This window comes from Vespa mandarinia, chromosome 15 (genome assembly GCF_050613455.1).
Source record: "Vespa mandarinia isolate Hongniang chromosome 15, ASM5061345v1, whole genome shotgun sequence".
In the NCBI taxonomy this organism is placed as follows: Eukaryota; Metazoa; Arthropoda; class Insecta; order Hymenoptera; family Vespidae; genus Vespa; species Vespa mandarinia.
The window spans coordinates 4,001,811-4,028,644 of NC_140824.1; the positions used below are offsets into that span (position 1 = coordinate 4,001,811).

General features: G+C 34.9%; 2 protein-coding genes across 5 annotated transcripts; one reads left to right on the plus strand and one right to left on the minus strand.

The window, feature by feature from the left end:
* Window positions 1-399: 399 nt before the first annotated feature.
* On the plus strand, window positions 400-4,199 carry LOC118444574 (uncharacterized). The gene is made up of 3 exons (XM_085661644.1): window positions 400-512; window positions 598-1,737; window positions 2,346-4,199. The coding sequence occupies exons 1-3, from the start codon at window positions 495-497 to the stop codon at window positions 3,651-3,653; spliced, it is 2,466 nt and encodes an 821-aa protein (XP_085517770.1). The 5' UTR covers window positions 400-494; the 3' UTR covers window positions 3,654-4,199.
* On the minus strand, window positions 4,189-26,532 carry LOC118444573 (uncharacterized). Of its 4 annotated transcripts, XM_035872966.2 has the most exons (7): window positions 20,897-21,139; window positions 12,842-13,045; window positions 8,275-8,523; window positions 7,695-7,843; window positions 7,065-7,612; window positions 5,257-6,987; window positions 4,189-4,959 (listed from the first exon to the last, which is right to left on the minus strand). In XM_035872966.2, exons 3-7 carry the CDS (start codon window positions 8,510-8,512, stop codon window positions 4,896-4,898), a joined length of 2,730 nt encoding a protein of 909 aa, XP_035728859.1. In that variant the 5' UTR covers window positions 8,513-8,523; window positions 12,842-13,045; window positions 20,897-21,139; the 3' UTR covers window positions 4,189-4,895. The 4 variants fall into 4 exon arrangements, with proteins under 4 accessions (XP_035728859.1, XP_085517739.1, XP_035728860.1 ...); XM_085661613.1 differs by lacking the exons at window positions 12,842-13,045; window positions 20,897-21,139 and adding an exon at window positions 26,376-26,532; XM_035872967.2 differs by lacking the exon at window positions 12,842-13,045.
* Window positions 26,533-26,834: the final 302 nt, after the last annotated feature.

Genomic DNA, 26,834 nt, shown 5'->3' on the forward strand with positions numbered 1-26,834 from the left:
GCGAATAAACTCTTCGTTATTTACTCTCATCTTATTGAGAAATTGTGTAAAATGATGTGATGTATATGTCATAACATTTAACGACGATTTTAATATCCAACATATCGCTTATCTCACAATACCTAAAGTGCTAACGAAATCATAATTCTCACTCTCTCTGTTATTCTGTTTCTCCTTTACCCTATTACAGTTACCTCACAACTAGATGTTCTTATCCAACAGAATGGATGGCGAAATAAAAGTTCAACATCATATTACCCAAATTTTGCGATTTAGAAAGAAGTCCAAAGTTCTAGTCACGCCTAACCGTAATAGTAAACACATTCTAGCAATTTCAGCATCTCAGTACTGCTCTTAAGTATAATAAGAAATGTAATAGAATGTCATTAAACTCGTCGACTTCAAGGAAATGCATCATGAGCGGATCTTACAAACCGGCTTCTCTATAAAAGCCCTCGTCTCTTTGTTTCATCCGTTATACGCTCCAAGTGATTATGCAGCCATTACAATGGGTAAGTTCAAAATTACGTCGTCGATATGTGTTACTTTCTAGAAAAAAAAAAAACCTCTATTCACGGTAACTTGTTTTACGCGCAGTTGAAAATACTACTCTTGCTGAATTATGGCGCTGGGCGACAAGTGCGGCTTGGACGACAAGCCGGATATAACTATCAAAGGCCGAGGGTACCGTTCTTCTTACCGACTGAGAATGTCGGTTCGAACGTACCTGCCTATCCCGCACAACGTTACAACTATCCAAGTTATCCTACTTATAATTATCCTGCTCCTTATCGACCTTTTCAACCAGCTCTTCCATCTTATCCATCTCCTCAACCACCACCTTCTTATCCATCGCCACAACCACCACCTTCTTATCCGTCTCCTCAGCCACCACCTTCTTATCCGTCTCCCCAGCCAATACCTTCTTATCCATCACCGCAGCCACAACCTTCTTATCCATCACCACAGCCACAACCTTCTTATCCATCACCTCAGCCACCTCCTTCATATCCATCTCCACGGCCACCACCTCCTTCGTATCCATCCCCACGACCACCACCTCCTTCGTATCCATCCCCACGACCACCACCTCCTTCGTATCCATCTCCACGACCTCCACCACCATCCTATACATCTCCACAACCACCACCTCAAACACAAGAAGTTATAGTAATATCTTCAACTCCATATCCTGCATCACGCCAGCCAACGCCATCACCTACACCTTTTCCTCAACCATCCTATCCTCCATCGCGACCTCCTCCAAGACTTCCACCTCCTCCCCTTTCACCTCCACCATCCCAATCTCCTTATCCACCTAGTTCAACACCAACCCCCTATACTCCTTCAAGTCCACCATTATTACCATCTCCATCTTATTCACCTTCGCCCACAACACCAACCCCTTATCCACCATCAGGCCCTCCTTCGAGACCATCATCACCTTCATTTTCTTATCCACCATCATATACTCCGTCGACTCTACCACCGATAACAACTCCTTTTCCACCATCATACCCTTCGACGCCGCCTTCATTACCCACAAGTGGGTATCCTCCATCGAGACCACCGCCAACTCCAATTCCTTATCCTCCTACTGGACCGCCACCGCCTCCACCTCCGCCGCCTCCACCTCCACCTCCACCACCGCCACCACCGCCGCCACCTCCACCTCCGCCGCCTCCACCACCGCCTCCACCACCGCCACCGCCGCCGCCACCACCACCTCCTCCTCCAGTATATTTACCACCAGCACAACCACCACCACCACCACCGCCGCCTCCACCACCACCGCCACCTCCGCCACCACCACCACCGCCTCCTCCGCCTCCACCACCACCGCCTCCTCCGCCTCCACCACCACCGCCTCCTCCGCCACCGCCTCCTCCACCTCCTCCTCCTCCTCCTCCACCGCCACCCCCACCGCCTCCTCCAGGATATTTGCCACCCGCATTTCCACCGCCACCACCACCACCTCCTCCACCACCACCACCTCCTCCTCCGCCACCACCACCACCTCCTCCTCCGCCACCACCACCACCTCCCCTCCGCCACCACCACCTCCTCCGCCGCCACCACCACCACCACCTCCGCCACCGCCACCTCCGCCACCGCCACCTCCTCCGCCACCGCCACCACCACCACCTCCGCCACCGCCACCACCACCACCTCCTCCGCCACCGCCACCACCACCACCACCACCTCCTCCGCCACCGCCACCTCCTCCGCCACCACCGCCTCCTCCAGTATATTTGCCACCAGCATTTCCACCGCCGCCTCCTCCGCCACCACCACCGCCTCCTCCTCCGCCACCGCCACCGCCACCACCTCCTCCTCCACCACCACCACCGCCACCGCCTCCTCCTCCACCACCGCCACCGCCTCCTCCTCCACCACCGCCACCGTCTCCTCCGTCATCATCTACTTATACTCCTGGCCAACGTCCTTTTCCTCCAGCGTCACAATCACGACGTCCTATTTCAGGACCAAAATATCTACCACCAAGTACTTCTCCACGACCAGCTTATAACCAACAAGTTTATACAACATCTAGGCCTGGCTCTACACCCGCACCAACATATTTACCTCCTTATGATCAAGGAAATAGCAGACAACCTGCTTTTAGTAGTCTTTCAGGAAGCGGCTCTTCCGCCTTTCCTTCATCTTTTGCGAATTCAGGAGTAGTGAAGCTAAGCGGTACCGCTACTTCGTCAAGCTCATTCAACATCGGCTTTCGAGGCACTCCATCGAACACTGCTTCAGCGAATGGAGCGTATTATAATACTCAAAGTCCTTCTGCATTCACGTCAACCGGAACATTGTCGCAAGTCACGAAAATAACCGGACCTGGTGCTGCGCCAGCATCCTACAGTGTTCCGGCTATTTCGAGTCCAGGAATTGGAGGACAAGACGCAAATTATCCGACATATGTTCAAGCACCTAGCCCAGCGTATTACCCTGCTCCTGCTCCTGCTCCAGCAGCACAACCAGCTCCAAATTTTCTTACAGCCACTTATCCTATTCAAGCACCACCTAATACTGCTTTGTCAGCAGCTTTCAATCCTGCACCGCCATTCCTGTCAAGTACACCTTCTCTACCAGCTGGAAATTATGTTCAAAGTCCAGCTGTTCCAGGGGTGGTAGGACCTCCTGTTCAAATTTATTCTCCAGCTTCTACTGCTGTAGTTGCTCAGGCAGGCTATCCTAGTTATCAATCTGTTTCTCCAGCCCCTGCTGCTCAGCCAGCCTATCCAAGTGTTTATCAATCTGTTGCTCCAGGTCCAGCATCAGCTCCAGCATTTATACCTAGTCCTGCCTTTCAAACAGTTCCTAGTCCTTCACAATCAACTTTTGTAAATCCACCAGCGCAAACCTACCTCGCAACAAACGTTCCCAGTTATCCTAGTTACCAGCAACAATCTCCAGCAGCACCAATGTACAATTATCAGCCATCGATACCAGCGGTACAACAGCAACCATCGTTTTCTCCAGCAGTACAACAACAAACGTCGTTTTCTCCAACAGTACAACAACAAACTTCGTTTGCTCCAGCAGTGCAACAACAAACATCGTTTGTTCCAACAGTGCAACAGCAACCATCGTTTGCTCCAGCCAATCCACCGTCAATCAGCTACATTCCACAAACGGGATGATAGATAACAATTAAAAATAATTCTAAACTAACCAACTAACTGTGATTGAAACAAGTAAAATACGTAACACAGTACGTACGTCTCTCAACAAAATCATTTTTTATTATTAAATACAATTTGTACGATATCAACTAATTCGACTACAATCGATATATCACAGCATTTTATCAGGTAGACATTCTAAATGTCAGTCTCGGTAGCTTAAAAATCTCTATATATTAGTACGATCAAAATTAGATTGTAAATAAGTACAAAGTAAGTCATCGGTATACCCTTGTCGAGATTATTAAAATGCGGCTCTGTTCTCTAGTTTAAACGAAAACTATGTTTCTATTAATGAAACATACGTTAAACTATATATGAAAAAGTGCGTTATGTTAATACGTCATAATCCAAAGTGTTAGCGCGTTATTTCTAACAGGAAATGACTATGTTAGATGTAATAATGATGACCTTATTTTTAACTTCCTATTGCTTCGAACGCACAAATGAACTATCATGTATCTTACATGATTCGAAGCCGCATAATGGAATAATAAAACATGTCTTGTGTTAATGATATGTGTATGTATATATATATATATATATATATATATATATATATATATATGCACATGTATGTACATTTCTTATCACTTTACACGTATAATAATGCTGAATAAATTCATTAAGAAAGACAGAACTAGCAATCCATATGAATTAACTAAACGAATCCATGACTCTGGATATTTTTTCTTTGAGTATTCTTGCAAAATGATCATTTATGATAGACAAATAATGTCAAATAAATAAAATCGATCCAAGTAAATCACTGACAAAGAAAGCAATTAAATGGTATCACAAAATAAATCAAATGAGACAAATTTATAGCTACTCGAATTTTCTTAAATAACACATTTCTACACAAAACGATAGTAACGTGAATTGATATGAGAATAACCCAAAATGTTAAACACCAATTGTCATACCAATTGCATTAAAGAACAAGCTATGATATTCCTCGAATGTATTTGATAAGTAACGAAAAAAAAAAAAGAAAAACATCCTATGAGTTTTTTTATACGTATATATACACACACACAGAAAATCTAAACCTTCTTTTAACAACACCTTCTATCGCAAATCGAATCACCTCGAATCTTAAATAATTAAGGGAACCTATCCGTTTTCGTTAATATTACCTAGGAAAATATAAATTATTTATATATATATAAAAATATTTTCTTTTCCTGTAGCACATCTTCATTCATATCCATTCTCCGTTAATTTACTTAAACAATCGCAAGACTTGGATTGAGTTATGTACCTAAAATAAAAAATAACTTCGTTAGAATCTATGCGATAAAAAAAAGAAAAAAAAAAAAGAAAAAGAAAAAGAAAAAATAAAAAATAAAAAATAAAAAGAAAGAGAGAAGAAAAAAAAATAGGGTAAGAATAAAATAAGAGAAAGCTTTTTAGAAGCATTAAAAGTCGCAGGAAAGAAAAAGAAAAGTTCTCGCCTGAACTGGAACGTTATCGATAAGGAAGAATGTTAATAAAGCAAAAAGCAGCATAACTAACCCAAGATTACGTTAATATCTTGTTTTATCATTTGTAACACAACCGTTTATTCGTTGGATCCCTTCGTCCAATGCAGAGAATCATTTTGCCTGGTTTGGCATTCTTGAAAGTCTGAAGGGCCTTCGTGTGGGTTGCTCCATCCATTGGTATGCCATTAATCGCTAAGATCTCATCACCGACCCTAAGTGTACCTTCCTCAGCTGCCTGACCACCTTCCATAATATCCTTTACGAAAATACCCATATAACCCTTCTTGCTATCGGATCCTCCGACGATCGAGAAACCAAGTTTCTTTATAGCTCCTTTTTCCAAGGTCACGGTCAACAAATCTTTCGAAAGGCTTGATACTCTTTTCGGATAACAAACTGGATGTGAAGTTCGTTTCTTGATAACTTGAAATTTCCTCATACCAGTCATTTTTCTCCCGTTATCGTCTCTCGTCTCGTTAATCGATAATTCACTTTTGGGTCGCTTTGTTGGAGCCTCTTCGTTCTTCGATCGATGATCAACTTGAGAAGATTCAACTTTGGATATGTTGGAAACTCCAGGATCAGATTTACTCTCTTGCAATGTCCACGCGTCAGAATCATTTCGAGGACGAGAAGGAACTCTCTCTAAATCAGCCCAAGTATCACCGATCTCTTCACCAAATGCAAATGTTGGTTCTCTAGCGATTTGTAGCTCAACGTTTCCTACACAATTACGTAAGGCGCTTCTAGCCTCGGTGATAGTCATCCCACGTAATCTGCGACCACAGACTCGAACGATCTCGTCGCCAATTCGAAATAATTTAGATTTAGCTGCTTCGCCGTTGGAATCTAACTTTGATATAACGTAAAACGGTCTGACAGCTTCCCGTCTCTCAACGGAGATACCAAGATTGCCCGATCTTTCAACGGTAAATTTCATGGTCTTCAATTCTCGACGTACTAAAGTTGATTTAGCTGGCGTTGAAGTTGTTATTGATCGAGGATTATCAGCGAAAACCATTCTCTTAACCTTATTGATTCTATTGATAGATTCGTCTGAAGATGTTTCAGCTTCCAAAGCAGAACGAGATCTTTTAGGACTATAATATTGAATTGGACTTTTCAGTAACAACGTCGACGAATTAATCTTCGTTGCTGGTGGACTGTCCTTACAAGGAGAGGAAGCATTATCGAGAAGAGTCAATACGCTACCACTTCCAAATTTTCGATTCCTTGTAGAAATTATAGGTTTCGTTTGTATCAATGAACTTTGAATGATCCTATTCGTCTGAGATACAGATGCAACGTTTTTCGAAGTCGTTGGAAATATTTTCGAGTATCGACTACTAGACTCCATCTTTGAATCGTTCCTATTAGAATTATCGAAGAAATTTAATTTGGTGCACTGTTCATAGTCCTCAAAAGTGTCTTCGTCGCAACTGTCAGTATCATCGTCATGCTCGGACATGACCAAGGTCGATTCAGTCTTGTTAGAATCACTCAAAAAATGATGTGCCTCCACGATGGTATCGTTAGCATTCTCAGAATCTTCGGTATCCTTCGAAGATTCAACTTGATTGATAATAGGTGGCAATGATAGATCTATACCATGATAATCATCAGAAGTTATCGAGAAGCTACGAGGCTTTGTCATTCTCTGAGCACATTGTTCACTATCAGGAGAATCAGCACCTGCTCGTGTGCTATCGGAATCGTAACCACTCTCGTCACAACCTAGACGAAGATTGCTCATAAGATCCTCCAAACCGGTCAAGGGACAAGATCTTTGTTGATCGTTCCTAAAACTAATGGTACAGATCACCAATAGAGATCGTGAATAATCACAATAAGCTGACAACGATTGATCAAATTTTTATCTTACCTATCCCGTTCATTGGTGTTACTGAAAAGATTTTTACTCTTCGCTCTACTAAGTGTACTCGTTTTCAATGAGACGTCACTTCTTCTGTTCATCCTAGACGTCGAGGATGAATATTCCGACGACGTATCCTTCGAACTACTAGCCTTCTCTAGCTTACTCAAAGTCTCCTTTACCAATGCTGTTCCCTCTTGAGTCTTTAACACCTGCTGATTCATGAGAATAAAGTCGATGACACGTTCTTGCTCTTGAAGGTCGTGAATACTACGACTGAGTCGTCGCTGTTTTTCTTGAAGCAGAGTTCCCCTTAATCGTTCGTCGTTATTATTCTCAGACTTGACTTGAAACGTAGCTACGTTTTTAATGGCCCCATCGCTGAGAGCTTTCTCCATTGGATAATGGCTCTCCTCGTGGATCGTCACGTTTCTCGAGGTTGAATTCGAACTTAAAAAATTACTCCTCTCTGTCGACCGGAATAGATTCTTCAAGGATTCCACTCTGGAGACTCTTTTTGGCTTGGGGAATTCCGGAAAGGAATGTTCGTTCGAGCCCTAAATGAAAAAGAATTCTCTTTAACGAGATTAAAGACTAATTGGACTGATAAAAATTAGCGACGTTCTTAAGTTTAATTACATTTTCCTTTTCCTCCAAGCTATCTTCGTATCTCTTCCGATTTGGACTCCAACGACGTCTTCTACCCGAAACCGAAAGTAACTCCGAACTTTCCGATCTCTTCAATTGATCTAACCTTCGGCCTACTTTCCGACCCCATGTTGAAATACCTAGAAATTAATCGCGACTGTTACTTCGTCGTACTTTGAAACTTTCACTCTTTCAGCTTCCTTCCCCTAAGATCTCATTAATATCTCTGATGTGATCTCTTTTTTAATATGGACTCCATTGAACTTCAAATGGACCTTAGTTTATTCATACTTTGTAATTGTATTTTTAATTACATCATTTATGAGATTACGTATTAAGTTATCATTACATAAAATAATCTTCATTATAAGATTGCATAATAGAATAAAATTTTAATTGAACAAAAATTTATTTACTTAACATACTTATGATTACTATTATGCAATTTTTATAAATTAAAACAATTTTATGAAACATCTTTGATAAATATTTTATAAATAATGTATGAAATATTTAATGAAATATTATTGATGAAATATCAAACGAATTGATAACAACAAATTGTTGATACCTTTACGAGTTATCATGAATGATTGCCCAGGTACAGTTTTCTCAGACTCTCCAGGTTCTCCACCATCCCTATCGAGTCTCTTCGATGAATCTTTTTTATCAAAAACCAAGGACTTTTCATTCTGTTCGATTGTAGTACCATTTGCAGTCACTGTCTCGGATGTTTCATCTTGGGATATCGGTGTAGCTGATACCAGCTGAGGACAGGTATCCGATGTTTGTCTTTTGAATAAACGCATTTTGACGTGTTCTGGAATGATAAAGCAAAGAAAACCAAACTTGATAAAATTGAAACTAATCCTGAATAAAAAGCAAAAGAAAAACAAAGATAAATAATGATTCCAATCTAATCCATGATTAGAACATCAGAACGTCATCAGACCCTAATTATGCCAGGCAAATTACGAAACAGAGCATAAGTTCGATGAAATCCTTATAAATGAAGAAACCGCAGGTGTATCAGTTCATCGATTCACTTCGATCTAAAGTGGCTCGTATTCGATCAAGATCGATAGACGATCACTTTCTCGACATTCCATCGACGTTTAGCAATTCAGCAGTGGTTAGCAGTAGCAGCACCAGCACCAGCATCAGCACCATCACCATCAACAGCAGGAGCAACAGCTTCCTACGAGAGCTCCGCCTTCTCGATTGGAAGGGCAAAAAGAAGACTTTTCTCTTGCTACTCTCCATAGCAATCTTATCACTATAACACGCTTACCGGTTTCATGAGTTTCGTCCTATTTTCAAGTCGCCAAGAAGTCGGAGAAGGCAAAATGATGATCGTCTTTATTACTAAGTTAACTTAACAGCTATATACAACTTGATCTAACATTTGATCATAACTCTACCTTCTCTACATACAAACAAATAAAAAATAGTCCTATCTTGACTCGTCAAACTCCTCCGTCCTCTTTCCCTTCCCCTTCCCTCTCTCCTTCTCCTCCTCCTCCTCCTCCTCCTCTTTCGTGGCAATGTAAAAAAACGACTCCAAGTGATCTTACAGGCCAGGCAAACTGGTTGCCTGCCGGTAAGCAAGTCAGAATTAGACGTCCTTCCGAGCTCACCTTTCCTCTGTGATGTAACAACGTTCGCTTTACGGAGAACCCTAATGCATTCTCTCTTAATCCTTCCTTCCATTTACTTGTAACCTATTCGAAACTTGATTTCATATTTCTTTGAATACATATATATGTATATATATATATTTTTTTTTTTTTTTATTAAATCCTATGTTTTTAACAAAATTTATAATATTCTAATAATTTTAATTTTATCGTATGATTTATTGTTAGTAGTATAATCATTTCCTATAAATCTGTATATCAATCTCAATAGGCTTTAGTTAGTTAGGCTCTTGTAGTTTTACAATCTGACAAAAGTAAATCTTAAAAAAAATATTTATTTTTAACTCGACTTTTTTATATTTTTTAAGTTAGAAATTCTAAAGTATTTATCATTGTTTCAATTAATAACGTGACACATCCCGACACCCGGTATATCGGTGGCAATAGACTCTCGATCCAAGAAAGGAAAAGGAGAGAAAGAGAACGAACAGGGTGTGGAAGCTGAGGAAAAAGTACTACTCTCGTGCCCACGTAGTATATATATATATACATATGTACCTTGCAAACCATATAAGTGTATATCGCGAATATTCAAGAAATCTTATCGATAGCTCCAATCGTTTTCGATTTGTTGCGAAGCGTTAAACTTGCGTATAAAAAACTTATTCGTTTAGATCAACTTGCAACCATATTGCCCATACTTGCTACCATTTATGGCAATCTGCTTTATTTTATAGAACGAAAGAAAAGGAGTGTCCCCAAGTAGTAAATGAAGTGTAAAATCGCAGAAAACTTGATCTTACCGTATATAAATATATATATACTAAAAACAAGACTATGATGATGCGTAGTCAATGATCAAGTTCATTGACTCCATTCTCATTTAAAGAGTGCGTCAACATGGATCTATACTATATACTGATCTTACGATCGTAAAATTAATGTTAATATACTTTATTATTAATTAATTATACGATATATCGATAATTACAATTAGATTTGAAAAAAGAATGTCATCATTATGAGATACATCACAAGGATTATTCTTAATAAAAGAATCATATTCTTAATAAATATTTGCAATATTAATTAATAAATAATATAAATAAATAAAACATATAAAGGAAAAAAAAAATACATAAAATGTATTACCAATTCCAGCTAAAAATTTAAATATGAAAGACCATAGACGTGATGGTAGGTATCGGACGAAAAAAAAAAGAAAAAAAAGAAAAAAAGAAGAAAAAAAAAAAGAAAAAAAAAAGTTCACCCTAATTCTGAATCAATGTTCTCGCAAAAGATTATTAATTAAGTTTCATTGAAAATGTTCACATGCAAATCATACAGGATATCCTGTGTAGTTGGTCGTGGTCATTTATTTAACTGAAGTTTTACGATAGAAGCACAACATTCACAATCGAGCGGTATCAATTTACAAGAAGAAGGTGGATGCACCCACGTTGTCTTTGAGAAAACGCAACGATTTGGAACGAAGCCAAAGCCATGATGTGCACCGACGATAGAGGGGAAATTTTAGGCGTCTTTAACTTCCCATTCATATGCTAGTTCTCCCTCCTCCGTCTTCTCCCATCACCCGATTTTTTTTTCCACCATTTCATCGTTTCCATATTTCCTTTTTCTTTTTCTTTCTTTCTTTCTTTTTTTCTTTCCTTTTTTTTTTCTTTAAACGCCTGCACTTCTTCTTCCAGAAATAAATGTAGCGCAGGATGTTCGTCGTCTCTCATCGGCGGAAGTGCCCACTTCCGGTCGTTGCCTCGTTTCCGTCTTTTCCACGGTTTTTTCTTTTTTCTTTCTTCCTTCTTCTTTTTTTATTTCTTTTTTTCTTTAATATCTTTCACTCTTTGATGATACTCATGATCATTACCAGTTCTAAGGCTTACTGACAAATTTTTTTTTTAATTAATATTTCCATCAATATTTATATCTCTACATGCGCGTTTTGTTGAGATTTTGTCCAAAAAAAAAAAAAAAAAAAAAAAAAAAAAAAGAAAAGGAGAAAAAAAAATAATCCTGAACCAGAGAAAAATCGATTTTTTTTCTAATAAAACCGTCACATAAATTTTATCCAACATTCAACGACAATAAATAATCTATTCCTTATACTGAATGTCAGTACCCGGATTGGCAGATATACGAGCTAATAAATCTGAAACTAATTTTTTTTCAAAAAGATTGATCTTTTTTCTCTAATAGATATAATAATTCCATAGGAAATCATAATTCTGTATTAATCTACGATATCAACGTCAAGCTCGAAACGAATCCACCTACAAAAGCAAGCAACCCACGTAACTACCTTTGAGATTTGTATGATATTTTCGCTTCCATTAAAAGGCGACGAAAAAAAAAAAAAAATATATATATATATATATATAATGATAGAGAAAACATCAAAAAAGGATACAAAACGTAGAGAAAACTAATCTAAGGACTCCGTCTATAGTTCGAGATAACGGTACGAGATCATGGGTGATGCGTTAGATGCATTACAGTTAACCTTCTTATTTTATTCGGTGATACTAATCGTTCTCCTATATTGTACATATACTTATTATACTTAAGCAAACACACGTATACGTGCACTGACATAGAAAAAAAAGAAAAAAAAGAAAAAAAAAAAGAAAAAAAAGGAAAAAAAAGAAGAACACGTGCAGACACGCTTTGAAAATATCTACACGTTGGAGGAACTCGTGCAAGCGTTCTCGTGTTCATGGCCGAACACGACTCTCTTATTAGAACAAGCCAAGAGAAGGAGAGACAAAGAGAGAGAGAGAGAGAGAGAGAGAGAGAGAGAGAGAGAGAGAGAGAGAGAGAAAGAGAGAAAGAGAGAGAGAGAGAGAGAGCAAGCTGACCGTAAAATGTAGGTGATCGGGTCTCGGTCTTTCTTGTGAACTTGGAGGAAAAAAAGTTAACCGAGTTGCTGCTACCTTCGAGTCACGCTACGTTTCTTTTCTTTTTTCTCTTCTTCTTTTTTCTCTTCTTCTTATTTACTCTATCTTTTGCATCCTTGATTATTCTAATCACTCGTACGTGACCATATTTACGATTTAAATGTCGATTGACGTCTAACCAAATGTGTCACACCTTGATGTGAGATATCTTAAATTTTTTTTTATTATCTATACAAGATTTTTTTTATATATGTTTATTATCAGTATTAAAAAAAAAAAAAAAATATATATATATATATATATATATATATTCTTAGAAATTAATAATATTAAAAAAGATCGAAATAAAATTTATAAAAGAAATAATCTCTTTCTCTTTTCCATTTACATCTATACGAGTAAATCCACGCTATCAAAACTAATGTATTCAAACAAAATATTGTTAATAAAATAATTATTATATAAAAGATAATTATATCATAAAATTATATACATATATATATATATATATATATAAATAAAAAAAAAAAAGATATTACTACATTTAAAATGAATCACAGGAATAAATTCGTAGAATATACATGTATACCTTAATATATTCTCCGAGCGAAGAACGACTGAATCGATTTTTTGACCAAATTGGTAAACTGGCTTGGACTCGACGAAAGATCCTTTCAAAAAGTTTCTCGAGGACGTACGTACATAAGAATTGGCCAAATGTATGTCAGACAAGTACTCGACACGCTCACGCTCGTGATTTTACTTTCTACGAGACATCGATCGATGGAGACCGCTAAAAGAGAAAGAGAGAAAAAAAAGTTTATGTATGAGACAGAGAGACAGAGAGACAGAGAGACAGAGAGAGAGAGAGAGAGAGAAACATAAATTTTTATGCGTTCGTCCTGGTCAAGTGTATGCACAACCTTAAAAGCATTTACGTTAACGAGATGCAATCGGTACAACGGTGCTAGCAAGACAAGAGGAAACAGCTAACATAAGTGAGAATTGTACGTAATGTTAACTATGTTTAGTCAAGTAACTATGTACGAATGTGTACACGTAAAGAGTGCAGTTTAACGGTGCCTGCATTGAAATTTTCTCAGATGAACGTGCATTTACTTGCAACTTGCAAAGAGAATTCAAAATCGTTCTTATGAAAGAATCGATTTCTTCATATGAAGTTTTTCAAAGACTCGATTGTTTCGACATATTAATTCGTATTCAGAACAATATTTTCATCGATAAGAATAATAAATGTTGTGAATAAAAATATTTTTTTTTTATCTATAACTTAAGTTCATGACATAAAATTATCAGTCATTAAGATGAAATGAAAGTAAACTTGATAAGTATGAGATTGTAATCTAATTATAAAAAAAAAAAAAAAAAAGAAAAAGTTCTTAACATTTCATATAGGATATTATTCTGTATTTGTTTTTTATTTTCGTAATTTATAGCAAAACTCGATTATTATTGACTATTATTTTTTTTTTAACGTGATTATTTCTATATTTCTAGTTTTATTATAAGTACATACACATATTAATTTAATTATTATTATTATATATATATATATATTTTTTTTTCCATATCTATATACTTAATTCAAATGATTATGATATTATTTAAATGTAAATTATTTATATGAACGTGACTATAATACAACTCTATTTATCATTGAGCTCATATACCTCGCAATATTTTTTTTTCTCCTTTCGACATAATCAATTTAATTGAAGATATATGTGGGTAATTCGTCGTACAAGCACATCGTATTTTAAAATAGCAGTCGGCGTTCACGCGTCGCACGAATCCCGGATGGTATTTGAGATTCCGCGTGGTAGGAATCGTAACGTTAAAGATTATTACCCTTCTGCTCTCAATCGCGTTAATTAGAGTTAATTAGCATTCACGGACGGGCAAACGCGTAGAGAGAGGAACGGTTGGCTCGCAATCACGATTGGCCGTTGCTGCGTTTCCTCGATGAAAAGTGCGAGCCATGGACTTTGAAAAGCATTCCTGGAATTTGCAATACCCAATGAAAAATCCTTTCCTCTCGAGCATCACGAGGAGTTCGATGCACCGATCCTGTTCGATCGAAAGCGTTATCACTCTTTCTCCGTTTCCTCCACTCTCTCAGATCAAATATCCTCACTTATAATAAAACGAGTCATAGTTATTTTAACGGAGCATGATCCAAAAAAAAAAAAAAAGAAAAAAAAAGGGAAAAAAGAAACAAAAATACATTTTTAATAGACTTGGATGCAACTCGTACGCTTTTAAATTACTTTTTTATTATCGATCGTGTCAAACTTAAATACGAATTAATAAAATATTCCCACTTACATAGTAAAATTATAGAAGAAAAAAGAAAAAAAAAAAAAAAAAGAAAAAGGAAACAAGAGGAAAGCCAGCGATTAAAAAAAATGCATTTTAATTTGATATTGATAAGAAGATGCATTTTTTAATTAAAATAACTTGTATGCAATTTGTAAGATTTAACGTACAGGTTAAATCTCGAATAAATAAGACTAATATTATGTTTTTCGTTGGAGTTCCTTAAACCAGAAAATTCCATAGTCGAACTCACGCACCAGACGAATATATGCATCTTATAGTCTTTCGGTGTGCGAGGGAGGAAAAGAGGAACAATGCCGTTCGCAAGGAAGACCATGCTAAAGCGTGGGAGAATCGTATATACCGAGCAAAAGGCATATAATCTAGAAAAGAGTACTATCGAATGAGAGAAATAGAGAGAAAGAGAAAGAGAGAGAGAGAGAGAGAGAGAGAGAGAGAAAAAAAAGAGGGTGGAAAAAAAACTCCAAAGGACAATCGACATCTGCTTCTGTGCAGCATTGGAAACCTTAACCAAGGGTTTTACGAGGGCGAGGGCAGGTTCCCATGGTCGGTAGGGCAGGTATATGCACCTATACATGTATGTGTTATGTATGTATGTATATATATATATATATATATATATATATATATTTAAGCTATAGAGGCTCTATCAGGTGCACCAGAGCCCTGACCCCTGGTCAAAGAGAAACCTCTCATAAACTTCATCTTATTCGTCGATTTTATCTTTATTCTTCACAAATAATAAATTTTCCTTTTTCGTTAATGACGATGAAATAAATATTTTTTCCGTGCGTCTAATTTCAATTGATATTTTTTTCTAAATGTTTTTCTAAAAATATTCTCGATTATACAAGTTTCATAAAATCATTCCACTATTTCATTATTTTATTTGCACTATTTCATAAAATCGTACGATGAAATCATATGAAATTGAAACACTTGATGAAATCATTTAAATTCGATCGTTCGACGTAATAACATGATAAAATTGTTGGAATTGTTGGAATTGTTCGAATAAAAATGTTTTTGTCAAAATTAATTTTAAGACAAAGACGATAAAGTTTTTCTCAAATTGACGAGATTCCACGTCAAGTAATTAGCAAGGTGTCTTAATTGAGCTCATTAATAAAAAGTTTTGTTGAAGAGTATGAGAGATTTCTCGCTTACGATGCCGATGCCGTTGTGTTCTCAAAGTTTTCATGATGATTTATTAACGATCCAAGGCAATTGACCTGGTTCTCGATCATATAAGTCTCTTCTGTGTCGCATCGTACTAGATTTTGCGAAGGTATTATGTTTTACTAATGAGTATAGGCCGATTTAGCAAAGGCTTTTGCTTTAACGATTATTTCACACGAAAGTAATTAGTCGAGCGCTTGAATTAAGTAACGCTTTACGTTAATTTCCTAATCAACGAATCTTTTTCAAGATGAAATCCATTTAACCGATGCGCTTCCACTTATCTTACAAAATCTTATTACGAAATTAGTAATACTCGTTATTTGTATTATCTGTTTCTTATACAATATACTACAATTGATTTTTTTTTTTCTTTTTCTTTTTTTTTTTTTTTATGGAATGATTAAACAAACTTATATAAATTACATGTTTATGTACTTAAAAACAAACATTTTTTAATAAAAAAAAAAAAAAATATTCTCCTTTTTATTTGAAACTTTTTATACATTTTAAAATAAAGACTTTCAAATTTCTTCTTTAACAATTACTGAAATCATAATTATTATAAAAAAAAAAAAAAAAAAAAAGTGAAAGCTCTTATATGATTACTTATTAAAATCGAATAAACTAAAAACTGCTTTCGAAGATCTAGTAAAAATAGGTCGACAGTTGTAATGTTAACGATTTCTTAGAGAAAGTATCATAGACTGATGTTCGTAGTAAATTAATTGACAAGACGAGGAGGAGTACACGCGAAAGGGCAGAATTTTCCCACGAAATTTCCAACCAGTCGAAGACGAATTCACCTTTCGAACGCATCGCTCGCGAATGACTAGCTAACGAAAATAAAGAAAGAGAGAAAAAAAAAAAAGCTGCCAGCTGTAAGAGAAGCTTTTATCGAGCCAACCGGAAACGTGTCACATACCCTAACACACATAGAAATACATACGTACACGTGGGTTATGAAAGTTGCACGTGGACATTTTACTTTTATAAAACTCGTCAATTTCCTGATACACGTATTCGAAAGAATCATCGGCAAAGAAAAAGAAAAGAAAAAAAAAAAGAAGAAGAAGAAGAAGAAGAAGAAAAAGAAGAAGAGAAAAAAGAGCATGAAGAATCGTACGAAAGAAAAGAAATAAGGTAGACAGTGAAGAAGAGTCGAAAAATTATTTTCAAGGTGCGATAGCGTCGTAAAGAATATTTTTTATGAGGGACTCTCCTTCGATTTCATTCGCATTGGATTTTTATCGTCATGAATTATTTGAAATTGTAATTTTATAAGAAAGAGATGGACTAATAAACAAAAGGAAATAGGTATAATGATGAAGAAGAAAAAAAAAAAAAAAAGAAAAAAAAAGAAAAAAGAAAAAAAAAAGATAGAGATAGATTAATAAACAGAAAGAAAGAGTTAATGAATAGACGGAACGAGATAGACTAATAATAAAGAGTAAGAAAGAGTAATTAGGGGTAAGAATGGGATACAGTAATGAAGAGAAAGAAAGAGATACAGAGTAATGAATAAAAGTAGAAGAAAGAAGGAATGATAGTAAGACAGGAAAAGAGAAACAAGGACGAAGCAATATGAAAGGAATTGCAGAGAGAAGAAAAGAGAGGCAAGAAAGAAAGAAAGGAAGAAAGAGAAAGACGTAAAGCTGCGAGGCAGAGTTCGTTGGCCGATTGTCTACCTTTGCCATGAGCTTCTCTCTCTCTCTCTCTCTCTCTCTCTCTCTCTCTCTCTCGCTCCCGCTCTCTCTCTCGCTCTCTCACTCTCTGTCTTTCTCTCTCTCTCTTTTCTTGCGGTCCATTTCGTTCGCTTTATTCACCACTATCCTTTGCCGTGGGTGTGAGTTTCTCTGTGAGAGTTTACGTATATGTGTGCTAAGAAAAGACGAAGAGAAGGGAGAGATAGATAGAGTGAGAGAAAGAGAAAGAGAGAAGGTATACAGGGCCTCCTTTCGTAGAGGGTGACGTCATCGATCGATAAAACGAGCAAGGAGCGCAGGTTGTCTCACGGATCCTCTCTCTCTCTCTCTCTCTCTCTTTCTCTTTCTCTTTCTCTCTCTCTCTCTGTTTTTCTCTCCCTTCGACTTTATAAGGAATCTTGTATAACCGACGCGTGATTCGTCCGGAGTTTGTACTCTTTCTCTCTGTCTCTTTCTCTCGCTTCCTCGCTCGCTCACTCTTTTTTCGTATTATTATCGGAATCTCGTTTCACGATTATGTTCGTCGAATTAAAACACTACTACCATTTATCCTTTTCTACAGGTACCTAAGGAAAATCTTAGATTTTCTAATATATTGCATTGAATACGATCGGTACAAAGATTTTTCTAATCTTCGATGTTTTTTATGTTTAACGATAGTCATTGTACTAATCTATATTAACAAGCACATCTTTTAATTATATATATTATATAAGGAAGAGTTGATTCAAAAAATATAATTTATATATATATATATATATATATATATATATATATATAAATATCTACATTGTAACGAAATTATAATGATTTAATCCATAAGGTGAACGTAACCTGGCGCTCGTAGACACGTGCCTAACAAAAAAATAATATATCGAAAATGAAATCGTCTCGATTATAGCCTCTCCACGAAGAAAAATACGCTCGCAAGCTGTCACGAAGCTAAACAAAAGGAATGAATGAATGATTCGAAAAATACGCGGATCAAGTATCGTAAACGCCCATGTGCTTTATGATCACTTTTATTATAAGTCCCCCGATCATGTTAATATTAATTTCTCGATAGAATAAACTTTCGTCATATATCCAAAATAAGATTGGATAAGTGTGGTCTCTACTCTCGAACGAAGGTGAATATACAGACAAACATTTCTATCGAATGTAAACAAAATCAAATGCGTTATCAACAGCATCAGTTAATTCTTAAAAGGTCAGCCACAAATTTATCACAAATTACAATTTCACAACTCTAATTTAATTTTAATATTGAATAAAAATTATTTCGATTCGATTTATTCGAATAGGAGAAAAATTATTTTTCTGATGATATTTATCATGAAACTTTACGAAGTTTCTCTTTCTAATCGAAAGTTTTTAACGTATAAATCACTGCAAACATTTGTATTACCTGGATATTTATTGTACGTGTCCAGAGTATTACATAGATATAATGAGTTAATGATAAAAATAAATCTTAGTTTCGGGCAATAATGTTCAGGTAAAAGTAATCTTTCAAGTAAAGATCGTAAATATACTTAAAGTACTTTACGTAGAGATACTAAATTATATACGGCTGTAAAATATGTTCATTCGTTACGTTTAAATCCCTTCATCAATTTTTCTTAGACATTTTTCCTAACCAAAAAGTTTCTTTTAACACTAAAAAAAATTTAATAAAATTAAATAAATGAATAAATTTTTATCGAATTAATAATTTTTTTAACTTACAACCAAATAAAATCAAATAAAATCAAGGCCAAGTTCACTGTTCGTAAAAATACAAAAAATTGAATACAAATTTACCGAATGAATCTTTTTCTTTTTTTTTTTTTTTTTGTAAATTAATGTTGATTCCTTAAAGGAAAAATATTTGAATTTCCAATAGGATCGTTAAAATCTTCTTACTTGGAAGAGATTAGCCCGAAGGAGACTTTCTGAACGGACAACTTTTACATTGTAAGGACGTGCCAACGAAGAAAATCAAGATATTTTTAAGGTCAGTCATTTTTCGTTATGACAACGAACATAATGACGGGATTCGTCTCATCGAATTTTGACTTATCTTATCACGTAGTTACAATGTAATTAGTACGACGAATTTACTAATTACACGTATAATGATGGACAGGAATTTATTCTTTATATGCATGTATATTGCTTATGTTCGTTTCAACATCGACAACAATCCTTTGGCAACCTCATGCTATTTAAAAATAATTAAACACGATTAAGATAAATTTACACTATGACGTAAATTTCATTAAAAATTTTTGAACATGTCAGTAATATTTCTCATGTAGATTATTTAAATATTCTCTAAATATATTAATTAACGGTCTATAAAACAAACGTTTGATAGAAAATTAGCTCGTTACATTGTAATTACAATTTAACAGAGTTTGTACTAATTAGATAATTATGCGAAGAGAAATAGAAAAAAAAAACAGAGAGAGAGAGAGAGAGATACAGCTTATAAAAAGTCCTTAAACACATTACTTCTTGATGTGGGAATGTTGTGTTAACTGTGACTACCATAATGAAAATTATACGAATGAAATGATAATCAATGAATGAAGAAAAAAAAACAAAACAAAACAGAACAAAACAAGTGAATGTCGTTGCAGTATTAACAGAAAAAAATAAATAAAAATAAGAATAAAAGAAGGAAGAGAGAAGTCGTAACAAAGAAAAGTTGGTCGGTAGAAGGCTGACTTCGCGCGTGGCAACCACGCTCTTGCCATGAAACAAAGGTTAGAGCCGCGAGTTCCTCGTAAATCCTCGGCATCTCGAACTTCTTCTTACGTTCACCTCGGAACAAGGCTCTCGAGCGAAGTTGTAAAATCGAGAGAAAAACAAAAAAAAATCAATGGACACGTCGACTGCGCTTGTAAAAAAAAAAAGAAAAAAAAAGAATGAACTATCTAAAGAGACTAGGAAACTATCTTCCTTTTTTTTTTTTTTTTCTTTAATAACAACGCTAATAACTAACCCGAGTTAAGCTGAACATACGTCGATAAAAAAAATTATAAAAATAATCACAAATTAATCATAGATCTTCAATAACAGAAAAAAAAAGAAATATATATATATATATATATATATATATATATATATATATATACATCATCAATGAGAATTATACTTCACACCGACGTAATTTATATATATCGATATAACAAATAAGAAAAAAGAAAAAAGACCAAGTAATAATAATAAATATTATTTTACAATTTTTCAGCGAAATTACAAAGTCGAGAGAAAGAGAGAGAGAGAGAGAGAGAGAGAGAAAAAAATATATATATATAATATCAGTCTTAAAGATAAACGTTTCGTCTAATAAATCGATAAATCAATCGTAACATGTTATCCTAAGATCTAAATCCAAAATGTATGACACTCACCTTCGACTTCGGGGTCGAAAGAATCCTTGAGGGGTCTCGACGAGAATTAACGCATGCTCCGATCTAAATCTAAACTCTCTTTTTATTTTTCTTCTCGACAATAAGAACGATCTTTAGTCGCACAGTTAAAATAAACGTTATCCAAATAACAAATGATCTAACCAAGCTAAAGATCGAGGATTAATTAATCGTTCAGTATCTCGTTGGAATTAAGTACGAAAGAACGATCCGAAGCGCGCCACGACTTCGTCGAAACTGGTGAATCGAAGGAACTCGACCGGCCACGACGGCGCTGCTAGCAATATCGCGCACGTGTGTCCAAGTGGTGTTTAAGTGGGGGAAATGCATGGGATAGTCCCAACCCTCCCTTCCTTCTTCTCCTTCTTTGCTATTTATATTTCTTGTGAATTGTTTTTCTCTCACTTTTTATTATTTTCTTTTTCCCTCTCTTTCTCTCTTCCTTGTCCTCGAGACGTTCTTCTTTTTGCAACTTTCTCGAAAATCTACTTTCTAATAATTATTTCGAAAAAAAATTATTTTCACGTCGTTCGCAAGAAAAAAAAAAGAAAAAAAAAAAAAGAAAAAAAAAAGAGAAAAAATAAATGAAAATATCTGATAGCCAGAATAGTTTTCATCTGTAGACGCGTTATCAATTAGTTTTCCTTTTTCGTGTCCTTGACTGGATATCCTGATGAAATTGTTCTGGGATTTGGACCGTGAAACTGCACGCTTTCTTCATCTAAGGCTGATTAATCTAAGATGCAATGAAGTCTTCATTAAATATTGTTATATATTATGTTTATTAGATTTTCAATGAACAAGATATATAACCATGAGTTTTAAGATAATTATATAATAAAGTATAATCTGAATCGACTAGGACGACTTAATTCGTTATGAAAATGTGATTGTTCTAATAAGAAAAAAGAAAAAAAAAATAAATAAATAAATAAATAAATAAATCATTTGGCTACTTGTGTCATATATCAAACTCACGTTTTCTTCGTAAATCTTTCGTTACTTTATAAACTTTACTTTGTTATTTTAAAACGTAACGTTGTTCTAATTATCAAATAAACATCTAATATATATATATTAGAAAAGAACAAAGTAATGATTCGAAATAATAAAGTAATGTTGATTTTTCTAATGAATTAATTCCTAAAATAAATGACAATATACTTGGATAAAATTTCGTTTGATTTTTTACGATAATCCATAAACAAAAATTTCATACATTTACATTGGGACCAATCTAAAATTCTTTTCGATTAATAGGACGTAAAAATGAAAAAGGAAATTGTTTGTGAAGAAAATCGACGACATGATTTGATTCGATTGGCCAAGTCAACGTAGTCTATTGGTACTGGGACTACTCTAGCGCGAAAGAAGAAGATGAAGAAAAGGATGGAACAGGTTCTACATTCATTCACATCTCGCCTGGGACCTTGAACAGAAGAAAAAGCATTCCGTGCAGTTCCTACTACTATGGAAGAGAGTCTCATCCTGTATTCGACGAGCACTGCCCTCGAGCTACGAAAGAGCTGTCGTAAATGTCCAACAAGACGAACCAATAAGCTCGTCCTCTATTGGAAAGCTCTTTCTCTCTTTCTTTATAAACACAGGTAAGAAAAGTTCAAGAAAAGAATATCCTAATGTGACTGAACAGAATTACGTTGTAAAAAAAAAACTTTCTACTATTTTTCTCCTTTGTTTGTTACGTTGAATGTATTCTATGCAAAAAAAAAAGAAAAAAAAAAGAAAAAAGCAAAATTGTTCACAAACATAAGTTATTTTTAATGTGTCCAAGCTATATTCGAGTTGTAAACTATTGTTTTTGCTATTATACTTTTTAATTTCTCTTACGTTCGTCTATTTTTTTTTTGTTTTGATTGTTAAAAGTGATCACAAGTTTTCAAGTGGATCTAAAAAATTGTATTTGTATTCGTGAAGTACATTTCGTCTTATTGCGAACGAAATAAACAATTTTCATGCATTTCAATCATACAACGAATAAAAAAAAATCACAATACAAAGAATGATTATTCTTCCACTTTTGTTGATATATTATTATCAAAAGAAAGAAAAAGAAACAAAGAAAAAAAGAAAAAAGGAAAAGAAAGAAAAAATTGGAAAAAAGGAAAAAAGAGAAAGAACTCTTCAAGGTATCCAATATGACACGATAATCGCGAATGCTCGTGCATTGCTCATTATTTTTAACGAGTTTCACGGTTGCTCCACTTTACTACAGAGTACAACAGGTGAAATACAACTGCGAATAAATTTCAATGCATCTTAAAGGGGAAGAACTTACGAATCGAGAATTTACATTATTCATATTCGAGCACGTGCGTAACATAATTTCCATCTTGATATAACGTTAAGAAAATAGGAAAGCCATACAAACGTATCAGTAATACATATCTCAAGAAAACATTCTAATACCTAATCGACTTCCACTAGAAATTTTCTTCGTGCACAAAATGCATTTTTTAGAAAACGTAATTAAAAAAGAGAAAAAGAAAGGAAAAAAAAAAATACAATGAATATCATGTTTGTATAAACGTCAAGAATGATTTTTCAAAGACCACGCAGAACAAAATGAAAACAACATAGTTAATTTATGTTGTTGTGAGAAAGAAGAGACAAAAAGTGATAAATACGTTATACGTAAAACCTTATAATTAGTACACAAGAATAAATACAACAATTATTCACCTGCCTTTCAAAAGGTAACTACATATGTATATACATACATTCATAAATTTATGCATCGATGCATAATCACATGGATATATATATATATACGAAGAGAGAAGATTGGTTTATAGAAATTAATAAAAGTTAAAAGCGTACAAAAAGATGACGATTCAGTCGTCATCGTCGTCGTTGTCGTCGTCATCGTCGTCTAAGGAAAAGGATAAGGATAAGAAGAAGCAAGTTCTTTGACGATTCTCTCGAGTATGGCTTAACGTATGGTAAGCGTGTTATCTGGGGGCACTAATCTAAAACGTTTCAACGTGAGATGCGTGGGCACGTGTGTTCGAAGATCGGTGCTTAAGAAACACCTCTCATGAAAGAAGAGTGAGAGAGCCTACGCCTTTCTCACAAGGAACAAGTAAGTATGTATATGTGTAGATATATATATGTATATATATATATATGTGAACGAGTATGATGAATTAAAGAACTCCAATGATTTTGACACTCTTAACGAATGTACTTGCACGAGCTCGACATTAATAATAATCCATTGAAATCTTCAAGGAGATCTTATATATATATATATATATATATATATATATATATATATACGCACACATATATTTGTTCTTTTTTTATCGTTTCTCTCATTCGACTGAATTTGTATGGATTCGCGATGAGTCTCGAACGATCGAAGCGATTACGAGACGCCCTTTGAGACTTAAGACTCGCTTTAAGAGGATTCCCAAGGAGAGTTGTCAACGGGCACGATTTTGCAAGCGAACGATACGTAAGAGAATTCAAGAAAGAACCTTTGATCTCCTTTTATAGCGAAGCCTTATAAATTTGATCAACAAAATAAATCGAATAGTAATCTTATACTTTGATTCCGATTACTGTAATAATTTAATCGATATAAAAAGAATTAAATTTAAATAGTTTTAAAATCGATCTTGAAATTTTCATTCTATACGTATTTATTATATGAATCAATTTTATTTTATTTATTAAAAATTGTATATTCTTTCGAATTTGTCTAAATATTATCGTACATAAAACTTTATTTTCTTACGCATAAAATTTCATACGACAAAAATGTTGACTATATAATTAGGAATATGAAAAAAAATATTCTTATATAATTAGATTTAAGAGAAAGAAAAGAATTACTAGCAAGAACAATAGGCTTTTAGGAACGACTACGACGATCATCACTTTGCTACTTGAGTACCTCGCAACGCCCTCTTATTTACCATAATTGCATGGAGTCTCGTGTAGGTTTAATTAGTCTGGTCATTTAATGCATGGGAACAATGATTGCTCGTAATGTCGCAGTTTTTCTAATGACACGTCATTATGTTATTTTCTTTATAAGGACTGCTTCAAAACATCAAATATTTCGTATTAGAATAAGAAACGATATTTAGTCGATATATTTGATTAGAAATGATTTGATTAAATTGATTTTATGTCGTGTTAGATTGAATATGTTTAATATATTTCTCTTTTATTCGTTTAACTTATTTTATTTCTGAGAGAGAAAAATATCAAGAAATGTTTGAAAGTAACCTACAGGGAATTTTCTTTTCTCTAGATTATTCTTAATCCTCTTTTCTTTCTCCAGGGACAAAATCATAAATATTAAAATAAAATTACAAGCAATATCCTTCAAAGAGAAAACGAAGTTTCTCATACCTTTTTCGAATTTTCTAAAGATAAATGAACTCTGCTAAAGGTTCAAACCTATGATTATCCTAAGGCAAAGAAATCTCCATTATTTTCGACGTCGTCGTGATTAATGATCTAACAGGTAAGAGATTATGATAATAAAACAAAGCTTTATGAAAATTATTTGAAATTTTCCTGGATGAATTTCGTCAATTTGAATATGAACAATTACCGTAACTTTCAATTCGTCGATTTTATCTATTATCTTAATCCTTTATTTTTGAAATAATTTTCAATAAAAAAAAAAAAAAAAAAAAAAACAAACAAAAAAAAAATAAAAAATTATCGAGTCACGATTATCTTGAAAAATGACAATAGAAATTAAATTTTAATTGTTTGAAAGCATCTGTCATATTTAAAACGTTCGTCCAAAAAAATTTCGAATACCTTGTATATAACTAAACTTGAAATCTTAAAAAATTTCCAACGGAATCGAATTATCCTTTTATGAGGGAAAACTATAATCGTTTAACAACGTACGCAACCTGTCGTTTCACTCAAGTACGCTCCTTGAGTTTCCGTTGGCATGGCAGACGAACTATCAAGACAATTAATTTGTGGCTTTTTTCATGCAGCTGAAGAGCTAACCGCACTGAAGCACACGCACGCACCGGGTTAAAGGTGCAGTGTAGAAGGAGGGTGTCACGAATGTGCACGTTACCGTGTTACGTTGCACGTTACATCCTGATGAACATTCTCACCTGCTCTATATATAACGTCTGCTTGAGTAACAACACCTAAATGTATCGTCCCCCATTATGCTAATAATATTTATCAATATAATTACAATCAATTCATTTTATCGATCTATTGTATATTATTATCTCGAAAATGATCAATTTAATCAAACGATTTAAGAATCCAATCAGAATAAACTAAATCCTTTTGTTAATTATTCAAGATCATCCAAGATAATTGATATAAATGATAAATATTTTATATCAAACAAAATCTAAAATATATTACATATGTTATATTAAATAAAATATACAGAATATCATCTCCATGTACATCATTTATTTAATGTCAAAAGATTTCAATCACGTACCAAATCGATTCTCGATTTCACTAAAAATATTTACGATAAACTATAATGTTATTTATACGACAAGAGCTTATCTCAAATGACAAATTATTAACGATCGGCTTGTTCCGATTGATTTTGTTCAACGATTATGACTTGTAATTCATTAGAACGATTACCCCGAAGAAAATGCAAAACCGTAATGGAAACGATCTTAACTCGTAAGAATAATTCAAGCGGAACGAGAACTCTATGGACGAGTTCGTGAGCACACGAGAGCTATCGCTTTTCTTTCGGAAAGTCTCGACTGGTAACTGTTCTCACTGTAAGAGGTGGCCTGGAGAGTCGCCAATCCGAGGTTGCACCCAAGCACGTTCAGGTAGCAAGGAGGCCGAATTTACATTTTATTCGTATTGCCGTAGCAACCTACGATGCATATTCCTATCGACCACACCTAGGAGAGGCGTCCCTCCGCCATCTCCC

Excerpts from the sequence above, each read along its gene's own strand:
- LOC118444574 (XM_085661644.1), top strand. Across the intron at positions 1,738-2,345 it reads CACCACCACCTCCTCCTCCA|CCACCGCCACCGCCTCCTCC; the intron begins GTATATTTACCA and ends CCTCCACCACCA.
- LOC118444573 (XM_085661613.1), bottom strand. The coding sequence starts at position 8,512 with ATGCGTTTATTCAAAAGACAAACATCGGATACCTGTCCTCAGCTGGTA. Across the intron at positions 7,844-8,274 it reads ATTCATGATAACTCGTAAAG|GTATTTCAACATGGGGTCGG; the intron begins GTATCAACAATT and ends ATTAATTTCTAG. Across the intron at positions 4,960-5,256 it reads AGGGATCCAACGAATAAACG|GTACATAACTCAATCCAAGT; the intron begins GTTGTGTTACAA and ends TTTTTATTTTAG.